The sequence below is a fragment of the Mesoplodon mirus genome (genome assembly GCF_964341445.2).
Source record: "Mesoplodon mirus genome assembly, chromosome: 1".
Lineage (NCBI taxonomy): Eukaryota > Metazoa > Chordata > Mammalia > Artiodactyla > Ziphiidae > Mesoplodon > Mesoplodon mirus.
The window spans coordinates 20,451,713-20,466,027 of record NC_138976.1 but is presented as its reverse complement, the minus strand read 5'-3'; the positions used below and the strand labels follow the sequence as shown (position 1 = coordinate 20,466,027).

The window sequence follows — 14,315 nt, the reverse complement described above, 5'->3', positions numbered from 1 at the left end:
CTAAAGGACTATTTCCTCTGTCTAAACAAATAAGTGTAGAGTTTAGCTCCAGTGTTTCTACAAGGTTCCTTGGGGTCTGCCAGGATAGTCTGGGTCAGAGAGAGCAGCCAGGCATGGCCAGGTGGCCCCAGAAGTCAGATCAGGACCAAGAGGAGAAATCAGGTGAGGCCCTGCTCACAGAAAAGCCCTCAATCATGGGTGGGCTCTGGAGCCACACCTGAAATTCTCTGCTACTGTCCGGCTCAGAGAGCCCAGGCAAGTTACTGGACTCCTCTGGGCCTCAGTTTCCTCAGCTGTAAACTGGGGAAAATAACAGCAAATAGCTCTTAGAATTGTTGAGAAGGTTAAATTAAAGTATGACATGGCACTTTAGCACGTTGCCTGGCATATAGTAAATAACAGCAATAACCACCATAGCTTATAGTTATTGAGCACTTCCAGTACCAGGCACTTTCGCATGTGTTCATTAATCCTCATAACAGCCCTATGAGGTAGGTCCAGTTATTATCCTCATCTTACAAATAAAGAAACTGAGGCACAGAGAAGGGATGTAATTTGGCTAAGGTCAATTAGCTAATAAATGACTGAGCTAGGATTCAAATCCAGGCAGTTTAGTTTTTTATTATTATGGTTTTTTAAAGTAAATTTATTTTATCTTTGGGTGTCTTGGGTCTTCGTTGCTTCACGTGGGCTTTCTCTAGTTGCGGCGAGCGGGGGCTTCTCTTCTTTGTGGTGTGGGGTCTTCTCATTGCGGTGGTTTCTCTTGTTGCAGAGCACAGGCTCTAGGCACGCGGGCTTCAGTAGTTGTGGCACACAGGCTCAGTAGTTGCAGCTTGCGGGCTCAGTCGCTCCGCGGCATGTGGGATCTTCCCGGACCAGGGCTCGAACCTGTGACCCCTGCATTGGCAGACGGGTTCTTAACCACTGCGCCACCAGGGAAGCCCCTCAAACCCAGGCAGTTTAGCATTTAACTCTTAACCCTGACTATTATTATAGTTATAATTACAATATGAATTATAATTATTCTTCCAGTCCCTGGAGGTGGCCGGGGAGCTGGGCAGGCCCCAGGGATTTCTGTCTGGAGTGAAGGGAGGGATGAGTGGTTCTGGGTTCGCCTCCATTCGCCTTTCAGCAGGGAGGGCCATAGAGCAGAGCAGGCAGTGGGGAGCAGATGGGAAGGAGAGGCCCCTTTGCGTGCTGGGCCCTGGGCAGGCCTGGCTGCAGCTCTTGGAGACAGGAGACTTGGGAGCCAGTCTGAGGCTGGAAGTCAGAACCCCGACTCTCTGTCTCAGTTTCTTCTCTTCCTGGCACACAGCACCCCTTGGTGTGTGGGTTTCACTAGCCGCTTTGGGGGCCGACTCCCAGGGCCAGAGTTCCCTGGCCCCTCTGTCAGGCTGATTGGTGAGGGCCCGACCCTGGAGATGACCCCCTCCCAGCAGTGGAAGGAAGAGCCCATTTCCCAGCAGTACAGAGGCTGGGGGTGCCGGGCGGGGCGGGAGTGGTCCCCAGGCCCATTGTGTGGGGCCGATAAAGTGCGGAAGCTGAGGTTAAATGGGAGGAAGCCCAGTGCTGGCGGCCCTTTCCCACGGATGGGGGCTTCAGGCACGGCCCAGCCAGCCCGGCACAACTGTGACCTGTGTGCGTGGGGTGACAGTGACAGCGTCCACTGGGCTGTGAATGCTGGCGGTCCCCGATTACTGAGGGCGCCCTGTGTTCCAGGTTGGGCATTGGGGGCCCAGACTTTATCCTGGTGAATCTCTCAACAGGGGGTTGGGTGGCCATCACCATGCTTCTGCTAGAGCTAAAGAAGCTGAAGCTGAGAGGCCAGGAAATGTCTCCAAAGTCAATGGCAGCAGGATCTATACCCAGGCCTGGCTGCAAGCTGTAGATCCGGAATCCCACACCACAGACGGGCGTGTGCCTGTGTGCGCACGTACACACATGTTTACAACCTTGGTGGGACAGTGTTCTCAGGAAAGAGGCAGCATTTCCCCTGAGTCTTTCATTGAAGACATTCAAAATGTGCCCCATCCTCTGCATTTAACTAGCAGCATCCTCTGGCAGAGAAACACAGGCCCTGAATTCAGACAGACCTGGATTCCAGCTGTCACTTAAATCCTTGGGCAGGTGACTTAACTTCTCTGAGGTTCTGTTTACTTTATGGACTTACTCTGAAGATTAATGAGATAGTGTCTGGATAATGCCCATTCTGAGGTCTGGCCTATAGCATGAGCTCCATGAATGAAGCTAGAATTCATTCATCCATCCATCCATCCGCGAGTGGTTGCACCACTGAGGCTGGTAGCTCCCCCTGCTGGCTATATCTGGATTAAGGCCACTTTTCTTGCCAGGATTGAGCGCGCAGTATTTTAAGGTTTAGCCCATCTTCTTTATTTTACAAATGAGGAAACTGAGGCCCAGGGTATGGCTCATGAGGAGTCCGAGCTGCGATTCACACCTGGGGGCCTTCTGTCTTATCTTAGGACATAGTGTCCAAGCCCAGCCTACCCTTAGTTCTACCTCCTCCAATATCTCAGAGCATTTCCTGTGCTCCCGCTCTGGAGTGGCACTGTGGAGGCCCTGGTTTCCCCTGGAGGAGGCTGGGCACACACAGGCAGGGCGACAGAGGGCGGGCGGCCCCAGCAGAGCTGGTGGGAGCCTGGAGTGGTCTGGATGAGGCGAGGAGTAGCAGACTGGGAGGAGGTAGAGATAGGGCAGAGGAGGAGAGAGTGTTCCAGGAAGGGGGCACAGCACAGGCAAAGGCAAGCAGGTCGGGGTGGGCTCAGTGGAGCCCCGGGGAGTAAAGTTGCAGGCCTTGGGTCAAGCAGTGAGGCCTTCAAGACACATCATTCCCAGCCTGCTTTCCCTCTCTCTTTTTTTTTTTTTTTTTTTTTTTTTTTTTTTTTCTGTACGCGGGCCTCTCACTGTTGTGGCCTCTCCCGTTGCGGAGCACAGGCTCCGGACGCACAGGCCCAGCGGCCATGGCTCACGGGCCCAGCCGCTCCGCGGCATATGGGATCCTCCCAGACCGGGGCACGAACCCGTATCCCCTGCATCGGCAGGCGGACTCTCAACCACTGCGCCACCAGGGAGGCCCCTGCTTTCCCTCTCTTGATTCATTCATTCATTTAACAAGTATTTCTTGAGCTCCTAATGTATACCAGGCCCAGTCAAGGTGACCTAGACAGAGGTGAAGGCAGACAGAGGCCCTGCTCTGGGGAACTCACAGTCCAGTAGAGGAGACAGATTTGGAAGAAGCCATGTTGGTTAGAGTGGGGACCTCACAAGGGGTGAAGGGGGCACACCCTTGGTCTAGGGGCCAACGAGGGCTTCCCAGGTGAGGAGGCATTTAAGCAGCTTACCCGAGGTCAGGTCTTTCCTGAGGCTGGGTCTTAGGAGGAAAGGGAGGTGGGAGAGTCATAAAAGCATCCCCCATGGAAGGAATAGCACATGCAGGGGACCAGGCTGTGAAGACATTCCTTCTGGCTAGAGGGCAGTTTGAGGAGGTTGCTGGAGTAGGGGTGGGGCCAGAGAGATAACCAAAGGAGTTGTAACTGAGGTTGTTATGGAGCTTGCTGACCAGATCCTAAGATGGTAGACCCTGCATGTCATGTCAGGGAGTTTGGACATTATCAAGAGGGTACTCGGGAACCATGGAAAGCTTTAAGGCAAGAGAGGTGCTCTCCTGTGTGATAATTTACTTAACACACTGCTGACCACTCCCAGGTCTCTTTAAAACCTCAGAATCCTGAGTGTGTTAGTCATTATGATCTCCGTTTTGAAATTAAAAGCACTAGAGGCTCAGAGAGGGACAGCAATTGGTTAAGTCACACAGTAGAACCTTCACTGAAGCTTCCTCTCTGGCCTGCCCTACCGCCATGAATGCCGTGTTTCTGGTTTCTCCCTCACAAGTCGTGTATCAGGAGGAGACTCCTTTGGGTGGAGGCTCTGCTAAGCCAGCCACACTCCATGAACAGACTGCTCCCTGTAGCGGGGTCTCCCTCCCTCCCCTGTTCTTCAAGGGGTGGGAGCATGGAGGTGGGAGTGGTTTGTAGGAGCTGCTGGATCCCTGAGCCTCTCTTTGCTCAGGCAGCAGTCCCTGGGGTACCCAGACTGCAACGTGTCTGTGTTTTCTCTGCAGATGAGCGGGGCTGACACAGCTGGGGATGATGATGATGCCTCCCGGAAGAGAAAGAGCAAAAACCTGTACGTTGGAAAGATCCCTGGTCCTCACCCTAGTGATCGGGGGCGGGGGGGGGGGCTCCCTGCACCCCCCTTCATCCTCTGCCCTCTGGCTTATTCCCCATGCCCAGTGGCCTAGGGGTAGAGGCGGAGAGAAGGGGCTGAACCCAGTCCTGCCCCAGACAGACACCCGTGAACAACGGGATCTTGGGACTTAGCAGTGGCGCCAGGGTAAGGCCACCAGGGTCCGGAGCACCCAGCACTGCCCTCAGCATCCACTCAGATTGAGACAAGGTGCTGATTTAGTATCTGGAAGCCACAGGGAACCAAGCAGAAGCAACCAACCAGGTTGCCCTGGCCCTGTCCAGCTGCTAAGCCAAGCAGCGGCCAAGTGACCACGACAAGTTCTTTGCTCCCTCTGAGAAAGGGCTGACCAGACTGGTCATGGGATTCCCCTTTCTCCTCTCGAGCTCTTGCGTGCTAGCAGTCTTGGGCATCGCCAGAAGGGGGTGCTGCTGGCTCGGAGAGCAGATCCGGTACCTTCCTGGCCACCCCGCTCTCCCCGCTACCCCGCTCCCGCGACCATTAATACTTTCGATTCGATTTGGAGGTTTGTTAGAGGTGCTCCTTCATTAACAGAGCGTGAGTGGTTTCTTCTCGGGTCTCTTTGTACCTCGGGCCCTGGAGACTTCGGGGGGGCAGGGATGGGAGGAGGCAATGAGGCACCTGGTGGCCCACAGAGGGAACCCCTCCCCGCTCCAGGTCCTGTAGTGCCCACCATTATGCACCAGTTGGGCCGGGGTGGTGGTGGTATGGAGAACAGGAGTCCTTCCCAGATGCCTCCTGCAACCTTCTCCCCTGACCTCGACCTTGGCTGGGGTCCACTCCCTAGAAACTCTTTCCCCAGCTTCCCCTGCCCTCTCCAGTTCCCTGCAGCAACTGTAGGCTTCTCTCACTCTGCAGCCAGTAGCAGTCACACTTTCTAGGGAAGGTAAAAGGCACAAACAAAAATAATTCTTTGCACCAACCAGCGGGTCCAGGCAGCATCAGAGCTGCCGGAGGTGGTGCTCCCAGGGGTGGAGCAGTGGAGGGCAGCAGAGGGTGGACATCCAGGGTGCTGGAGCTGCCCTGTTCCACCAACTCTAGCCTTCTTTCAAAGTGGGCGCTGCCTTTTGACTGCCTGAAGTTCACATTCTTAAAAGTTTAGTCAAGGACTCTTAGAATCTGGGATGATAATAAAAATAACTCATGTTTATTGTGCTAGGCACTATTCTGTGTACATTACATATATTATCTAATTTAACCTTTACCATAGTTTTTATTTTACATTTCTTTTTTCTTATTTACTCTATTTTGCAAGTGAGTAAACTGAGGCAGAAAGAGGTTAAGTTACTTGTCCAAGGTCACAAAGCAAGGAAGTGGTAGAGTTGAGATCTGAAACCTGGCATGTTGGCTCTAAAAGTATATATAAATATACATATATTTTAAATTTTATTTATTTATTCATTCAGAGCCTGTTATTAATTAATTAATTCTTTTGGCCTCGCCACGCTGCTTATGGGATCTTAGTTCCCTGACCAGGGATCTAACCCGGGCCCCCTGCAGTGGAAGCACGGAGTCCTAACCACTGGACCACCAGGGAATTCCCATGGAGCCTGTTATTTTTAAGCTTGGTGCAGGACACCCTGAAGGAGGTCCACAGCACCCCAGCCAAGTAGCCTTCGAGCCTCTAGTGGCGGGAGTCCATTCCCCAGAGGGCACTCATTCCATCTTTTCATGGCTCTGATTGGAGGAAAGTGTTCCTTTAGCTTCCCCTTATGGGTCCCTGTTCTGCTCTCTGGGCCCACATGGGGACACATGAGGCACCTCTGGGCTCTGCCATCCTTTCTCGAGTTGCCCGTGTGGCAACCAGGGACTTCCGAGGACCTCTCCAGCTGTGCCCTGCAGCTGTGAGTCTGCCCAGCTGTGCATGTGGGAGGAAAGGCTTGTCTGGGCAGGGGCTTCAGCCTCCTCCAGCCACAGAGAAACACAGTGGTCTCTGAGCCAGCAAGGAGCCCAGGTGGATGGTGGCAGCCTGCAGGCTGGACCTCAGGCAAGCTTCTCCTGCTCCCTGGGAGCGGGCCAGGAGCAGGGGCTCTGAGACAGAGCACTGTGCCCCAGGAAGCCAGGCTCTCTCACTCCTGGCCACGCCAGGGCTCTCCCAGGGCCTTGATCCTCACCAGAGGGCTGCCAGTCCCTGGACTCCTTGGCCTTATCTCATTGGCTTGGAATCTGCTAGAGCAGGATCCCAATCTCTAATCAGCTGTCCCAGACCCTCAGGACAAGTATGAATTAAGCCTGAGCGCTTTTGCCCCAGGCACTGTGCTAAAGCTTTCTGTGCATTTTCTCCTTGCCTCAAAACAACCCCAGCAGATGGTAGGTACTATTATCATCTGTGTTTAACAGATGAGAAAACTTGACATTCAGAGAGCTTAGGTAACCTGACAAAGGGCACACAGCTGGTAACTGCTGGAGCTGGGATTTGAACCCAAGACTGTCTTGCTGCAGCACTGTAGCTTTTAACCTCCACCCTGGACCACTTTCCTTCATTAAACAGGGTGTCCCATAGGTCTTAGTGCCCTTTGAAGCTTGAATAACTTCAGGAGTATGCTCCCAACTTATAAAACACATTTGAGAGTTCAATTATTCAAATTTCTCTTACACTTATTTAGCTTTGTGATTTTGATAACACATTCTTAATTTTACGCATTTAATTTTTGGTTAAGTCAGCATTTTTCATCTGTGATCAGAAGGACAGAGATCAAAAATGAAAACAAAAAATTTATTACTCAAAAGTCATAAGACTAAATATGCAGGAAAAAATTAATTCATTTCAAATGATGTTTTTGAGAGTTTACAGGATTTGTACTTTTGAAGTTATTCAAGCTTAAAACTACTGAAACTTTGTGGGACATTCTGCATGTTCATGGATGGATGTATCCAAAGCCAATGACAGGCTGAGCTGTCTTCTGGCAGGAACTGTTCTCTAGGAGGTGCCCAGAGTAGGGGTCTAGGGACAAGGGGGAGGCAAACATGAGCATGAGACACTTAACCCCTTTCTTGCCAGCAGCTTGCCCAGGGCTGAAATCTGCCTGGGGGAATGGCAGGGCTAAAAATGGTACTTGGCTAAAAATAGCCTGGGTCCTGCCACCCAGGTGGGCAGAGCCTCCCCCTCCCTCCCGCCTTCCCTCCCAGCAATTTGCTGACTTGTTTTCTCCTCCTTCCCAGGGCGCTGCCATGGCAACGGGGAGGCCAGTCACAAATAATGGGTCTGGCTTCCTGCCTGGGCGGGCCCCAGAGGCCGCCCCTTACAGACACATGCCCCTTTCACAGGCTCCCTCTCAGGGTTGGCCAGGAGGGATATTTTTTTTTCTGCTCCGGTCCTGGTCCCTCCCATTTCCTGGCTCCTCCTGTCTGAGTCCCAGCCCAGCCTGTGCCTGGGAGTCCAGTCCTCCAGCTGGGATCTCAGCGAGCGCTCGGCTGCTGCCCACACCATTGCCGCCTGGGACGCGGGTTGGGAACAGGAGCCTGGGGTGCTCCCAGCAGACGGTCGCAGGCAACAAGGTGGGGGGCCCTACAGCGATGCTCCGAGGCATGTACCTCACTCGGAACGGGAACCTCCAGAGGAGGCACACCATGAAGGAGTAGGTGCCCCTCACCCCAGCCTTCCCCCTCCCGACCCTGAATTTGCAGCGGCCGAGTGTGCCAGGCTGACCGACCCCGTTTTCTGCTTCTGTCTCCAGAGCCAAGGACATGAAGAACAAGCTGGGCATCTTCAGGCGGCGGAATGAATCCCCTGGGGCCCAGCCAGCGGGCAAGGCAGACAAAGTGACGAAGTCATTCAAGTAAGTCCTCTCTGGCCCCCCTGGGCCCCCCTCAGACACTCACTGGTCCCTGTGGGAGTGGGGTTAAGCGAGAAGGCTGTTGGCTTGATCCAGCTCTGGGGCGATGGAGGCTCTCGTAGAGGGAGCCTGGCACCCGGCATGAGTCGCCCTCATGGGGAGATGCTGTCCTGGGAAGGATGACCAGGGAGGGGCAGAGGTGGGGATAGAAGTGATGCCGGCCCCCTCCTGGGCTCCCCAACCGGGCTAAGCTACTTTGTGGGCCAAGGCAGCTGACAGAGGTCACCCAGCCCTAGCCGCCCCACTTCCCTCACTGTGCCCCTTGCCTCACCCCTCAGGCCCACCTCAGAGGAAGCACTCAAGTGGGGCGAGTCCTTGGAGAAGCTGCTGGTCCACAAATGTAAGTGGGGGCCAGCTGGCCTGTTCCCTCCCTGTGTCTCTCCCCCCTCCTCCTTTCCTCCTCTCCCAGGCCCAGAGAGTGCGTCTGGCTCTGCAGAGGTTACCTTTCCCTCTTTCCTGGGCCCAGTTAGGTGTCCCTACCATTGGGAAAGGCCGAGGCCCTTGGTCTGGCCTTGGAGCCGGCTGCTGCCAGCCCCTCCCTGTCCATGGGAGCTGGCACTGCCTGCCAGAGGCCGTTGGGACCTGTGTGCTCAGACCCATATTCCCAGAATAACAATAAACATTTCCATGTACTGAGGGCTTACACTGGGCCAAATGCGCCTGCCATCTCGTGGGTGGGAACCCCTCTGATCCTCACAGGGCTCCAGGAAATAAGGCTGATGATCCCCATTTGACAGATGAGGAAACTGAGGCACAGATGGGGAGTGACCTGGCCAAGGCCCACAAAGAGGCAATGGCAGTGGTGGGACCATATCCCAGGGTTCCTGGCTCTCATGAGTGGGTCAGTTTACTAAGATCCCAGCAGCTGCACCTGAAAGGCCCCAGGAGGGTAAGCTGGGGGGCCTGAGGACAGGAGGGGCTGGTCTGGCCTCTCACCCCAGGATCTGGGCCTCTCCTCACAGATGGGCTAGCGGTGTTCCAAGCCTTCCTCCGCACTGAGTTTAGTGAGGAGAACCTGGAATTCTGGCTGGCATGCGAGGACTTCAAGAAGGTCAAGTCACAGTCCAAGATGGCGGCCAAGGCCAAGAAGATCTTTGCTGAGTACATCGCGATCCAGGCGTGCAAGGAGGTAGGGCTTTGGGCTGGGCCCTCGGGCCCCCATCCCCATGCCCAGTGGCCTCTCAGTGATTGGGGTGCCTGGAAGCCTCAAAGAGGAGCTCAGGAAGGGGAAGGACCAGAGTGACTCTCGGGACCATGTGCCAGGTTGAAGAGGAAGCAGGCTGGGGCCCCGGGAAGAACAGAATCCTGACTGATAACAAAAATGGCCACTGTCGATGTGCTGCTGGGTGCCAGGCACATGCTAAGCCCTTCACGTATGAGCGCTCATATTTAACCCTCATGACAACTTGTAAAATAAGTTTTAATATTATTTTCATTTTAAAAATGAGGAGACAGTGTCAGAGAGCCTAACAGGTATTGAGTGCTTCCTGTGTGCCAGCTGTGTCTGCTTAATATGGATGATCATGCTTAATTTTCACAACTCTTTGAGGAATGTACTATTTTTTTTTAATTTTTAAAATTAATTTTATTTATTTATTTATTTATTGGCTGCGTTGGGTCTTTGTTGCGGTGCGCGGGCTTCTTATTGCGGTGGCTTCTCTTGTTGCGGAGCACGGGCTCTAGGCCCGTGGGCTTGAGTGGTTGCAGCATGCAGGCTCAGTAGTTGCGGCACGTGGGCTCTAGGACACACAAGCTTCAGTAGTTGTGGTGCACAGGCTTAGTTGCTCCGTGGCATGTAGGATCTTCCTGGACCAGGGATCAAACCCATGTCCCTTGCATTGGCAGGCGGATTCTTAACCACTGCGCCACCAGGGAAGTCTGAGGAATGTACTATTATGCTACCCTATACATAAGACGTTTGAGGCTCAGAGCACTTAAGTGATTTGCTTAAGGTCACACACCTAGATGTGGCACTGCTGGGATTTGAACTTGGGTAGCCTGACCCTAGAGGCAGTGATTTCGGGCCCTATAAACTCTACTACCCCTACAGTAAGTGACCAAGCCAGGACTTGATTCCGCTAACCTGCGGGCCTCCCCTCTGAACCTTAAGATGTGGAGCAGAAGGGCTTGGGGGTGAGAGGCTGGGCAGGTCCTGTCCCGGCCCCTGGCCCCTAGGAGCAGCTTCTTGCAGGCAGCCTTGACCATGTCACCCTCGGCCTCCACAGGTAAACCTGGACTCGTACACACGGGAGCACACCAAGGACAACCTGCAGAGCGTCACGCGGGGCTGCTTCGATCTGGCGCAGAAGCGCATCTTCGGGCTCATGGAGAAGGACTCGTACCCACGCTTCCTCCGCTCGGACCTCTACCTGGACCTCATTAACCAGAAGAAGATGAGTCCCCCGCTTTAGGGGCCACTGGGGTAGAGCTCAGCGTTCACACCAGGCGGGCTGGGCCCCTCCCCACCTGCCTCCCTACCCACTGCGACAGAGGAGGCAAGTGAGCCCCCAGAGGCTGTGTCCGGACAGACAGACGGACATTTGCATGAGAGGCCTGGACCAAGACAGGCCCAGGCCACTGGAGGAGTAGAGGGACTGGCCCCGCTGGGCCCCCACTGCCCTGGTACGAGGGGGCCCAAGGGCCCTGGCAGGTTAGGGGCGCTGGCTGAGCCAGATCTGGAGCTGCTGCTTCCTGCTGCGCAGACTTCGCAATGACCAAGTTCCTTAAAGAACTGGCTGATGGGCAGGGGGCCGAGGCCTGGGCCCTGGGGCTCTCCGGGGGGGGTCACTTGGACTCACAGCTCAGACCCCCTCCTTGAGTTTTATTTATTTAAGCAGCAGTTGGATGCTTGGCATCTCGTCCTGTAATAGGAAACCTTTGCCTCATCAGTTTTCCTGATTTACAAGTGCAATATTTTAACCAACGCCTTGTGAAAAGCCACCTTGCGGAGAAGGTGGGCACCATTTTCCAGTTTCAGGGGATCTGCTGGTCCCAAGCCCCAATGGCGGATAGCTGGGCCTGATGGACTGACAAGGCCCAGAGGGGCGGGGGCTGCAGTCTGACCTCACACCAAAATCCAGCACCCCTGAGTGAGGGGTCCCCCGGGGCCTCTGGGAAAGCATGGCACCCTCAGACCACACAGCGGCCGAGTTCAGGAGCAAATAAAAGCCCTGTGTTATTTTTTGTTCTTGACCCTTTCTGTGTGTTCCTGGTTTCAAGGCTTCCCAGGGTGACTGGGGCTGGGACGGCTGCTGGGTGGGCTGTCAGTCCAGCTTCTTCTCCTCTCTTGCCATCCCTGACAACCGCCTCCTCTGTGCCAGGTGCTGTGCCAGGCTTGTTCTACTTACCATCTCATCTTCACTGCGAGCCTGGGAGGTGGGGGTTATCCCCGTTTTACACATGAGGCAGGTGAAGCCCAGGCAGGTAAGGTGACTTGTCCACAGCTGGCAAGTGGCAGAGACAGGGTTCAGCCTAAGCCCACCTGGCTGCAAAGCCTGCTCTCTGGATTGCCGTCCTCTACCAGCTACTGGATGGAGTCCTAGCTGGGCTGCTAACTGGCTCCGTGACCTTCAGCAAGTTCCTTCACTTCTCTGCCCTGCCACACCCTGAGATTCTAGTGGAACTTTCAGGTAGCACAGGGATGATTGGTGGAGGTGGATGGGGCCAGAACCTCAGGCAGGGTGGCAGCTGCAGGCAGGCAGGCTCATGGAGGCCTTTGGGACAGAGGAAGAGCTGGGGAGGTCGGGATGGGGGGTAGGGTTCCCAGAGAGTCCCTCTGTGGCCCTGGGGGAGACTTGCCCCTCTGTGCCTAACAGGAGATACAAATTTAGGAAAGGCCTTGTTTGAAGCCACAGTTCAGAGGAGGCCCTGGACCCCCTCACTTAGAGGGGTAGAAGAGAGCCTGGCCAAGCTGATGCAAAGCTGCCCCTGATGCCCACACGTTCCACCTGCCAGGGTCCGGAGGCAGGGACCAGGGTGTGGCCTGGGGCGGGGACTGGCTCAGCTGGGCTGACTTAGATGAAGGCAGACAGAGTGGGTACAGGAGGGGCTGGGCCCCATCTCCTTGGAGCTTGTTCCCTGCGTGGGGTTTTGGGTTCAGGTCTGCCCACCGGGACTTGGAGATGCAAAGGATATGGGGCTGTGCAGCCACCCTCCTCCCTGCCTTCCCTTGCTGATCTCCCTGAGCAAGGCCAGCCCCAGGTTCCCCCCTGTAGAAGGAGAGCATCAGAAACGGTGGTCTCTGGGGCCAGGCATACAATAGGTTCTTAATAGGTGTTACAGCCTTTTCCCCTAGCACCAGCGTGTGAGCTTCTCCAGGAGTGGGGCTGGGTCTTCTTCCAGGCACCAAGGGCCTGGCAGTGGACCTGGCCATTGAGCCCTGTTTGGCTTTGTAAATGGTGAAGGGCTTTCTCACGGCAGAGCTGCCAGTGCCTCAATGACTCTGGAAGGACGGGGGACAGAGATGTGCTCCTCGATCAGACTGAGGGAACCTTTCAGGTGTCCAAGCCTGAGATTTGGGGACCTGACAGCTGGAAAAAGCAAGGCCCACAGAGGACTGCAACACAACTCCTGTTCCCCAAAATGGTAGCAGTAGAGCTGACGTCAGTGCCTGGGACTTGCGGGTCTCAGCCCGCCTGGCCTCGCTGTGGCATCCTCTGCTTGGAGGAGACACTGGGCCATCAAGGAGACTCACCTTCCCCTTTCTTTAGGTTCCAGGGATTCGGCCTTGGGCCAGGCCCTCCACCTTCCCATTCCCAAGTTACCATGGAAACCACCATCCAGGAGAACCAAGTCAGGCAGATGGAATTCCCATTTCGGAAGGCCCCACTGCCTGGTTTCCATTACTCACACATGGGGCCCTTGGCCTCCAAGCTGCTTTGGCTACACTGAACAGCTGGAGAGCAGCCTGGAAAGGCGCCTGGATCCGCCTGCCCTACCCCCGCCTGGGCTCCTGGGGGCCTTAGGCACAGCCCTCACCGCCTTAGGCCACAGTCCCCTTACCTGTATGTTATCTGGACTGCTCCCCATTTCTTCTTTCGTATGTGAGGGAGGAGCAGTCCCCTTGGTCTCCATCTGGCAATCCCAGGCTGGTCGATGTGGGATCTGGGAACTGTGAGGTCATCATGTCCAGCTCCTTTCCCATCTCACAGATGGGAAGACCGAGGCAGAGGTAGGGAAATAGCACTGTGTAGAGGTGCAAGGCCCAGGCCCTGGAGTCAGGCTCTAGGATTCAGCCCCTGGTTTCACCACTTACTACTAGCTACAAATCTTTGGAAAAAAAAAAAGTCTTGTAGTCTCTCTGCCTCAGTTTTCTCATCTATAAATTGTGCATATTGGCACCTACCTCAGAGTCACAGTGGCTCAGCGAGGTCGTTTGCAGCAAGTTTAGCTCAGTGCCTGGCACAGGGACGTGCTCCTCCAACACGAGAGGCCGTCAGCCACATCATTTTCAGGGTCACGGGGAGGCAGCAAAGCTCATTCTCTACCCTGATTAGTGGACAGGGAGCCTTTATTCTCAGACCCCAGATCCCTGTCCTTCCAGGAATGGTTTTGCTGGAGGACAAAGCCAGCCTGTTCTAGGGAGTAAGTCAGAAACAGTCTGTCCCTGAACCACTGCCCAGTCTTGGCCTGGCTGTGAGCAGTTGGGGTCAGCTGGCAAATACGGTGTGAAGGGTGGAAAGGGGAGAGGGCACAGTGATGCCTCTTGGTTGGATGCCAGTGGGAGGAGATTCAGCACGGGCCTGCCTGTGGCAACTTCAGCCGTTGCCTTATGGACCAGTCAAGTCCCTCATGCTCTTGGCCTCTTGGCCTGGCTGGGGGCAGATATGGCCTCCCAGACTCTCCAGCATGGAAGAGACCATCTGGATCCAACTGCTGCCTGGTGCTTGGGTCCCTTCATGGGTTTCTACTTGCATCCCTCCTGTGACGGGGAGCTTAATACCTCCTGAGGCAGCTCAGGAGGGCCTGGGAGCCTCTTGGGGGTTCTAAAGTTCTTCCCTGGTGAAGCTGGGATCCTGGGGTGGGGTGGGGTGGGGCAATGGAGGCAGGTCAGCAGTAGCCCCCGCAGGCCTCCTGCCCAGGCAGCCCCCCACAGGCTTGCCCAGTTCTCCCACTCCACTCCTCCCTGCTCCCACCAGACTCCCCCGAGCTCCCTACCCCCACCTCCCTGCCTTGCTGCCCCTGGACCCTCTG

The 14,315-nt window shown here is 55.1% G+C and overlaps 1 protein-coding gene across 15 annotated transcripts in view; it reads left to right on the top strand.

Moving 5' to 3' along the window:
- RGS3 (regulator of G protein signaling 3) overlaps positions 1-11,315 on the top strand; it is a 160,276-nt gene extending 148,961 nt beyond the window's left edge. For 13 of the 15 annotated variants that reach the window (XM_082613111.1, XM_082613101.1, XM_082613113.1 and 10 more), the window contains 5 exons: positions 4,142-4,206; positions 7,965-8,066; positions 8,402-8,463; positions 9,086-9,252; positions 10,349-11,315. In XM_082613111.1, coding sequence (XP_082469237.1) covers positions 4,142-4,206; positions 7,965-8,066; positions 8,402-8,463; positions 9,086-9,252; positions 10,349-10,534 — 582 coding nt within the window. In that variant the 3' untranslated portion in view covers positions 10,535-11,315. Of the gene's footprint in view, positions 1-4,141; positions 4,207-7,663; positions 7,866-7,964; positions 8,067-8,401; positions 8,464-9,085; positions 9,253-10,348 lie in introns of those variants that run through there. The other 2 variants (XM_082613110.1, XM_082613109.1) reach the window with 2 other exon arrangements.
- The last annotated feature ends 3,000 nt before the right edge of the window (positions 11,316-14,315 follow it).